We start from the raw sequence: 9,461 nt of genomic DNA, 5'->3' as shown, positions 1-9,461 counted from the left end.
CTTAGTCAGAATATGACGGATAAGGTTTTGATTCTCTCATGCTACGTGTTTATGTCCTGTATTTCCTAGAAGAGTGAGGACTGTAGAAACACTATCTTGCTGTAAATGGTCTTTGCTTGACAGATGGTATGGCTTTTTTCTTTACATCTGCTCATATTTTGCACGCCTGGGTTAGTGAAAAATCACCATGTTTGCTTTGCCAGGTGTTCTTTATGGCCAAACTCTGTTTGGGTGGGACAGTGCGTACTGACTGTGAAAGTTATGTCATAGTCCTTTGCTGATTCTGCTGTGTTTTCCCCATTATTTTTTTTAAAATAACCTTCAGAACACTAGTATCTTAATGTTTTGTTATCAATTTCAGATCATAGTGGCTGTCACATACATTAACAGAAAATACCAAGAACTAATACTGCACTGAGCATCAGCCAGCATGTAGGGAGCGTTTACACTGCCATTTTTGCTCAGATCAGAAGTGCATTTTTGAAGTTGGTCTGCCAGTTGTCCTCACTGACTTTGTCTTGCTTCACATTTTGGAGTGGCATCTGGGCATACAAAGTGGGTCATTTTCAGATGAAACTAAACCAAATGTTTTTCAGAAACACATTCAGTGTGCTCCAACCACTGACACTCATTCTGCTGACAGGACCAGATTACAACTAGTCCAAAATAAAACCCTGTAAAATGTTCGTGATGTGCACATTGGGCTCTGTGAGACTACTGGTTTAGTCTACAATTCTGCCCCCACTGGTCAGCACTACCGGCTAATGCAGAAGTAGCCATAGAGTGCAGCCACAGTGTTTGCAACTTTTAAGTTTCTCAAGACTGTTCTGTGAGAAATACAGTCCAGTGCTTATTTCTGGAGCTGGACACCTAGTGTCTCATTCGCATTGATCACTATGTCAACCATGATGTCTTTCATCTTGTCTATCTACACCCTGCTATTCACTTCCCTTTCAGTGTACTATCATAAATTGCTAAATATTCAGGAGCAGGCTGTCCCGGTGTGTAGGAAGACAAGCCATCGGGGAAAAAGACCGGCCTGGTTAAACAGAGAACTTAGGCTAGATCTTAAGGAAAAAAAGAGAGCCTATTTGCTCTGGAAGAAGGGTCGGGTAACTTGGGAGGTCTATAGGGATGTTGCCAGGTCATGTAGGGAGGAGATTAGAAGGGCCAAAGCTCAATTAGAGCTTGATTTGGCTGCTATGGTCAAAGATACCAAAAAAAGTTCCTATAAATATATCAACAGCAAAAGGAGGGTCAAGGAGAGCCTCCACCACTTGCTGAATGAGGAGGGTAGTGTAGTGTCAGGGGATGAGGAAAAGGCAGAGGTGTTCAATGCCTTCTTTGCCTTGGTCTTTAATGTCAGGACTGGTTGTCCTCAGGAGACTCGGCCCCCAGAGCCTGAAGTTAGGGACGGGGGGCTGTGTGAAGCCCCCATAACCCAGGAGGAGACGGTTAGTGACCTGCTGTGCCAGTTGGACACCCACAAGGCTATGGGCCTGGATAGGATTCACCCCAGAGTAATGAAGGAACTGGCAAAGGAACTTGCCAAACCACTCTCAATTATCTACCGGCAGTCCTGGTTAACTGGAGAAGTTCCAGCTGACTGGAAATTAGCAAACGTAACGCCCATCTACAAGAAGCGTCGGAAGAACGATCCAGGGAACTATAGGCCTGTCAGCCTGACCTCGGTGCCAGGCAAGGTGATGGAACAGATCATCCTGAGTGCCATTACACAGCACATGCAGGACAGTCGGGGCATCGGGGCCAGCCACCATGGATTCATGAAAGGCAGGTCCTGCTTGACCAACCTGATCTCCTTCTATGACAAAGTGACCCACTTAGTAGATGAGGGCAGGGCTGTGGATGTAGTCTATCTAGACTTCAGTAAGGCATTCGACACCATCTCCCACAGCATCCTCCTAGACAAACTGGCTGCCTGGGGCTTGGATGGGTGGACTCTTCGATGGGTTAAAAACTGGCTGGATGGCTGAGCCCAGAGAGTGGTGGTGAATGGGGCAAAGTCCAACTGGCGGCCGGTCACTAGCGGTGTTCCCCAGGGCTCAGTTCTGGGGCTGGTGCTGTTCAATATCTTTATAGATGATCTAGACGTAGGGATTGAGCGCACCCTCAGCAAATTTGCAGATGACACCAAGCTGGGTGGGAGTGTCGATCTGCTGGAGGGTAGGAAGGCCCTACAGAGGGATCTGGACAGGTTAGATAGATGGGCCGAGACCAACGGCATGAGGTTCAACAAGAACAAGTGCCGGGTCTTACACTTCGGCCACAACAACCCCATGCAGCACTATAGGCTGGGGGAAGAGTGGTTCGAAAGCGGCCCGGTGGAAAGAGACCTGGCGGTACTGATCGACAGCCGGCTAAACATGAGGCAGCAGTGTGCCCAGGTGGCCAAGAAGGCCAATGGCATCCTGGCCACTATTAAGAATAGTGTAGCCAGCCAGTCTAGGGAAGTGATTGTCCCTCTGTACTCGGCACTGGTGAGGCCGCACCTTGAATACTGCGTCCAGTTCTGGGCCCCACACTTCAAGAAAGATGTTGAGGTGTTGGAGCAAGTCCAGAGGAGGGCGACCAAGCTGGTGAAGGGTCTGGAGGGTCTGACCTATGAGGAACGGCTGAGGGAGCTGGGGTTGTTTAGCCTGGAGAAGAGGAGGCTCAGAGGTGACCTTATTGCAGTCTACAGCTACCTGAAGGGAGGTTGTAGTGAAGTGGGAGTTGGCCTCTTCTCCCAGGCAGCTAGTGATAGGACAAGAGGACATAGCCTCAGGCTTCTCCAGGGGAGGTTCAGGTTGGACATTAGGAAGAATTTCTTTTCAGAAAGGGTCATTAGACATTGGAGTGGGCTGCCCAGGGAGGTGGTGGAGTCACCATCTCTGGATGTGTTTAAGAAAAGACTGGACATGGCACTTAGTGCCATGGTCTAGTTGACATAGCGGTGTCAAGGCAATGGTTGGACTCGATGATCCCAGAGGTCTCTTCCAACCTGATTGATTCTGTGATCACTGTCCCCTCACTTTTCAGTCCTTCAGCTTTGGTTGAGTGGATTGACCTTAATGACTGGGGGCATTTGGTGATGATGGTGGAAATAAAGAATCAAAAGCAGTGGGAACATCCAAGCTGAAAGATTTACATTGGGTATTCAGTGTCACCGGTGAAGTGGTTGAGAGCCTTAAAAATGGTGATCCTGTCTGAGAACAGACCTCCAGACAAGGTCATCTGAGCATTACAAGATTCAGTCTGGTGCTACAGAGGGAGCAGCTCAGATTATCGGGCCAGCAGACAGTCATCTCTTGATTTTTATTTTAAAGAGAAATAGGCTTCTCTAGCCACTGAAAGGCTGGCTCTGAAGCACCAGCACGTCCTCTGCCTCTTCTGCCACTACTGGATGTTGAGCTTGCAGCCAGCTATTGCAATGATCCATTACAACTATTGCAGTGATCGCCATTCTCCATGTCTTGTCTCCAAGCTTCCTGAAAAGAGCAGGAAGATGTTGTGAGTCTGAGGTTTTTTAGCTGCACCGCACTACGCATGTACCTGGCGGGTTAAAAAGGAGCATTTGAAATTGTGTTCTCTTGGCGGGTGCACGGCGGTGTCACGCTGCCACTGGGCAAAACCACACAAACAACCCTTTCCTCAAAATTAAACAAATAGGCATAAAGCTCCAAATGGCTCCCAAATACTCTAACATTATGTAATTATTTTGTGAATGAAATAGAACAATTATAGAGAAATCAGTGAAAACAGGCACTGTCACAGCAGAGCTGCCTGCCTGCAAAAACGTTCTCGCTTGCCTGGTCAAGGTCTGAAATCAAAGCTCAGAGTCTGGAAGGGAATCGCAACATTTCTGCAGTTTCATGCTGGGGGTCTCTCCCTTACAGAGACCAGGACTAGGAAAAAAATCGGACTGGCGACTAAAATTCGTGTGTGGAGCAAAAGGAGGTACGTGAGCTCCCCGAAAACCCAGCGGGCTTCTGTTGGGCCACGGGCTTGGCCGGCGTGAGGGCGAGGGGAGGCGTATGTACCTCTGTGTGTGTATGTGTATGCACACGGATGTCTGTATGGAGAGAGGGGTAGTGTAAAGCATACGTTATAAATAGATGTGTGCGCGTCCATGCTTATTGCTATGGGTATATAAAATGCCTGTACTGTATGTGCACACACACCCGCACACACGTACAGGCCCCGCCCGCCCGGGCGCACACGCCCCTCTCTGCCCCGCCCACCTCCCCAACCACCGCCCCGCGCGGGGCAGGGCCCGTGCCCCTTTAAGGCCGCCTCCGGCCCCTTACCACGTGCTGGGGGCGGGGCCGGGAGCGCCGCGCAGCCAATGGGCAACGCCGGAGGGGCGCGGCGCGGCGCCGCGCCTTCGCGTCCCCGTTCCCGTCGCGAGACTGGTGGCGGCGCGTCGTGCCGAGCCGAGCCTTGCCGAGCGCCGCCGGGCTGGGCGGGCGGCAGGCGGGCAGGCAGGCAGCCTGTTAGCGCCGCCGGGCGGGCGGGCTCGGCCCCTCGGTCAGGTGACGGGCGCCGCTGGCGCGGTTGAGCGGGCAGGCGCTCCCCTCCCCTCGCCTCGCGTCCGCGCAATGCTGGGCGGCTCCACGGCGGCGGCGGGGATGATGCTGCCGCGGCGGCGGCCGCCGCTCGCCGCCCGCTGAGCAGCTGCGAGAGGCGCGGTGGGGCCGTCGCCGGGCGGGGCGGTGGCAGGGGCAGGGTGGCAGCATGGCCCCCACCCTGCTCCAGAAGCTCTTCAACAAAAGGGGCGGCAGCGCGGTGGCCCCCCACGGCCGGGCTCCGGGGGAGGGGCCCGCCTTCAGGTGAGCGGCGGGGGCAGGGCGGGTACGGGCTCGCTGGAGTTGGCTCCACATGGGCCCCGGGGGCCGCCCCGGCTGCGGGGGGGCGGCCAGGCAGCGGGGGCCGCGGCGGAGAGGCAGGCGGGGCGCGAGAGCATCGCTGCCCGCGGCCGCCTGCCGAGGGCCCGCCGCGCAGGTGTGCCGCACCCCGCTCGGCGCGGCCCCTCTGCCAAGTTTCCGCCGGGTCCGGGAGGAGCGGTCTGTAGGGAGGGGGCCCCCTCAGCCGGGCGGGGGGGCGGCCCTTCCCCCGCCTTCCCTTCTCGCTGGATCTCTCAGCCATTTTACATCCGAGTTGGAAGCGGAACGCTGGGGAGCCGTGGGGCGCTCACCGCCCGGCCCTCGGCAGCACCCCCAGCCCTTCTCTTTCCTTGCGTTCGTATGTGACTGCTGCGATAACTCGTGTTCAGGTCTCATCGGCACAGGAAAATTAAAAAATGGTTCAGTTGTTGAAACCTAAATACACATGCATGGTCTGGTGACCCACTGAGCGTTAGGTACCTTTCACTGCTCTCTCTGCTTGTGGTATCGCAAATCCTTAAAGGTGAGATTTAGTAGCTATTGCTGCTTCAGGGCTTGAATATGTAATCTTTATATAATATTAAATTATTACTGTTTTCAAAACTCTTGGGGACAGCATTTTGCTCACACTGGTGGTTTGGAGCTTTGTTACTTTCAGCATCTGTTCTGCTCACAGGACCAAACCGGTCCTGGTGAGTGCAGTGACCATCACATGGATGTCTGGTAAGCTCTGTGCCTTTTTTTTTTCTGTTTGACATGAGTTGACTAGTCTTGTGATCAGATAGTTAGTACACAGGATTGAATTGGAATCTGGGCTTTCACCGCTGAAACTATTAAGAATGGTAAGGGAGAGGGGTGGAAAATATCTTGATCCACGATATGCCATAGAGGCAAGTATGAAAGATCACGGTCATGGAGCCATTGTGATTTCAAAGATGGTCTGTGCGGGCTGTGGCTGTATGCGTGGCTGAAGTTGCAGGATTGTGGTGAAAAAGAGAGTAACATCAAAATAGCATTAGGACCTTTGGGTTATAAGGTGATTCCTTTGAAAATGGTAGGACATGGCACTGGTGCTGCGTTCATATCAGAGAAGGGTTGGTGAATTTCAGGAGGTTGTAAACTCTATATACTATACTTGCTAGTTAACTTTTTGTAGCACTTTTTCCCCACATGAACTAAGTATCTCCTTTAATTTGAAAGAAAACAAATATGTTTTCCACATTTAAACTGAGTGGCAATTCCTGACTAACTCTATTATTTTGCCTTGTACTTAAAATCTTACCAAGTGCTATATATCAGAGACCAATGCTGTTCTAATTTTAAGGTTATTGGATTCATCAAAGATATCTGTGAAGATGGATTCTTTGCACAGTGTGTCACGCGTCAAAAAAAAAAGATTGGTCTATCTTGGAGTATTTTGTGAGGTTAGGGGTTGTATTTGTTTTCTTCTTTCTGTTCCTTTGTGTCCTGGTTTTGCAGGGATAAAATTTATAGAATCAATTTTCTGTTACATTTTGTTTCAGTTTGTGGCCAGCTGTGCTATGGTGATCAAGGCCATTAGCAGTGAAAGCCAGAGCAGCTGACCCAGGCTGGCCCACAGGTGTAGTCTATAACATAAACATCAGGTTCACTATATATGGGAAAGCTGCTGGGGATGGCTGGGGCTTTTTACTCTGCTGTCATCTGCATCTTTCTTCTCTTCTCAATGGTTACTATTACTGGAGGGACTTGCAACTGCTCTATGAACTAAGTAAAATTTTGTGTCTTTTGTATTAGTATTGATATTGATTCTCTTATTTTATTAAATCTGTTTAAACTTCAACCCATGAGTCTCCCTCCTTTTCCCAATTCTCTTTCTCAGATGGGGAGGGGTCTTTGGTGATGGAACAACTGGTTATTGTTTAGCTCTGGGTGTGGGCTAAACCAAAACACTTTGGTAAGATATTCCACATTCAGTTTTCACTTTGAATAACATTTAAATGATGTGACACTTCAAAAAAAAAAACACCAACCTGTTATCATTAAAATGACATTGTAAGTACCATTACTCTTTAACACCCATTTTCCCCCATTCCCTTGCTATCTGATTAGTTTTTGGCATACTTAAGTTTAATAAAGTTATTTGAAGTGTTTTGCATGTGAGTTTTTTTTTTGGCATGTTAGTATTTCATTAAGCTGCTTCCTTATGACTTCTAAATATGCTGCAATGCTTTTTCTTTCTTTCTAGTGATCTGTTGGTGACCTGCAGGAGCATACTTACTGGGTCTTAGAAGCTCTACTACAACATTTTTAATAGACTTTCTCTTAAACAGTAATCTCTGTTTGAATGGAGAGATGTGATTGGACCAAAGTAAAAGGAAAGACTTAATCCTTTGATAGTTTCTGTGTTAAGCCTATACTGCTGGTCAGTGTTAGAGGCAAAGTGGCAAGATCATTTTCTGTTCTAATGGCAAGCCTATATTTTTAAGGATTTTAGTTTTATTCCCTCTTCATGTTTTGGTTAGTAAGGTCCCTTCACATTCAGTATGTCTTGCTGTGTACAGCTGTCTTAAGCTGCCCTGTAAGACCAATAACAATCTATATCTGTGGCCTTTGAATTGTTATGAAAGTCTTGAAAGCCTAAGTGTATTCACACACCCTCCTTACCCACAACAACAGGAAAATCACCAAAAATCTCTTCAGTAGATAATACCTCCTCAAATTAACTTAATTTCACAATTTTTTTCAAATACGTTGTTAGGAATCTTTGAGTTTTCTAGTCTTCCCAGGAACAACAGGAGCAGTCCTGCTGCAGAGGGCCATCAACTAGGCTTGAGGTTTGCCTGTAAGAAGTACTGCATCTGCTTGTTCTGTTGTCCCCTCTCCTTTAATGGGAGCTAAATCTTGACCAAGTGTCAGTGCTGCTTCCTCTCTTTGGCTCTGAAGAAAACTGCAAGCTGCAAGGTCCATGCTGCTTACCAGGATGAGCTGGCACAGTCTCAAAGAGAAAGAGAGACATGGTGCCTATAGCTGAATGTGAAGCCACAGGAAATGGTTTCTTGGGTGCATGAGTATTAACATCTTAATTTGGATCAGCAGTGCTATTTTAAAGAAAACCTCTCAATTGCCTCCACTTACTGCACTTTGGCTCTCATAGCCAAGTGGCTTCGGTGCGTAAACTGGATTCCTGTTGGAATGAATGAAATTAGAAAGTGTGCTCCAACCACTAATGGGCATTCAATCCCCAGGACCAGACTGCAGCTGGTGAAAAGTAAAACCCCAGAACATGTTTAGCGTGGGTGTCAGGTCCTTAGCACCAATTAATTCACTGTCTGGATCTAGTCCTGTTGGGCTGCGCTGCATGTTCACGTAAACACAACACTTGCTGGGTGAGGAGAAAGTAAACGTGAGGTGTAGATGTTAATATAGAGCTATTAGGATAGCAGGACTTCCTACTGGCCTGAGCCTCCCTTCAAAATAATGGAAGTATGAAGTGGTAGAAGGCTAGTAGTTAGAACTGTAGAATATCTTAATTATTTTTTTTTTAAATAGAATTTTAAACCAGCTGGAGAACAGATGGGTATTAGTGACATGATACTGAATTTGTTCTATGCAGTTTTGTACGTAGATCTTCAGCTTCTGGTTTCTGTTACTACCGCTTTTTGCTTCCCGTAACTAAAAATACCTATATATGTGTTTATGTGTAATGCACACATAAAAATGTGTGTATATGCACACACACACACATACCTTTCAACAGAGAAAATTGAGTGACTATAGTTCAATATATTTCTTTTTAGCTTCTAATGCTCTGAGGAAATCCTAATTACTTCATGTGTGAGAAACGTGTATTTGTGTGGCTAAATTCCCCTAATATTTCTTATTTCCTTATCAAATGTTGCTTCCCTTACAAGATTGATTTAGAGTAGTTTGTACAGGTTTTTGCAGTGCTACCAGGGTCATGTGCTCAGCAGAGTGGTAGCTATTAACGCAAAAAGAAAGCATCCTACTCCCTGTGAATTTTAAATTTTAGGGATTGAGTATTTTATAAGCATATAGTATCTCAAGAGTAGAATGTCTCAAGTGCTAAGCATATATTTGAGTAAGGCATTGGGGCATGGCTTTAAGGAAATGGATATGGGTTGCAGATACTTTGTACTTAAATTTATAGCAGTTCCTCTGTAATTGTGTTTACCTGATTCTAGAATGATATTTCACATCAGTGCTTTTCTGCACTTTTCAACATGAAAGATTGACATTATCCTTAAATTGAGGGCTAAGGTTTCACACTAATTTCAGTCTTAGGGTTTTTTCTTTAATGAAGTACCTATATCCAGGGATGTAGGAACAAAAAGAAGTGCCTTGAAGTTTTTGGAAGATTGTGCTTTTGCTACTGAATATGTAATTTCTGCATTGCAACCTCTGATGAAATTCCTTTGATATTGGTATGTTTAGTGAAGGAATGTTGTAAAGCAGGGAATAGTTTCATTTTATGTGGAGTCTATATAAAAAAAAAAGAGGTTGCGTTATTTCAGCTGTGTCTGAAACTTGCAAACAGGCTGTTTCTTCAGCTTTAAGTATCAGCTGCTCCTGGTGTCT

At 47.3% G+C, this 9,461-nt stretch overlaps 1 protein-coding gene across 2 annotated transcripts in view; it reads left to right on the top strand.

Moving 5' to 3' along the window:
- The first annotated feature begins 4,411 nt into the window (after nucleotides 1–4,411).
- Nucleotides 4,412–9,461, top strand: part of FNIP2 (folliculin interacting protein 2) — a 52,097-nt gene continuing 47,047 nt past the window's right edge. Inside the window, exon 1 of one of the 2 annotated variants that reach the window (XM_068402893.1) lies at nucleotides 4,412–4,829. In XM_068402893.1, the coding sequence (XP_068258994.1) occupies nucleotides 4,735–4,829 (95 nt within the window). In that variant the 5' untranslated portion in view covers nucleotides 4,412–4,734. The remainder of the gene's footprint in view (nucleotides 4,830–9,461) is intronic. The other variant, XM_068402894.1, reaches the window with a different exon arrangement.

This window comes from Nyctibius grandis, chromosome 6 (genome assembly GCF_013368605.1).
Source record: "Nyctibius grandis isolate bNycGra1 chromosome 6, bNycGra1.pri, whole genome shotgun sequence".
Classification (NCBI taxonomy): domain Eukaryota; kingdom Metazoa; phylum Chordata; class Aves; order Nyctibiiformes; family Nyctibiidae; genus Nyctibius; species Nyctibius grandis.
The sequence above is the reverse complement of the archived record's forward strand: the minus strand, read 5'-3'. Positions and strand labels throughout refer to the sequence as shown.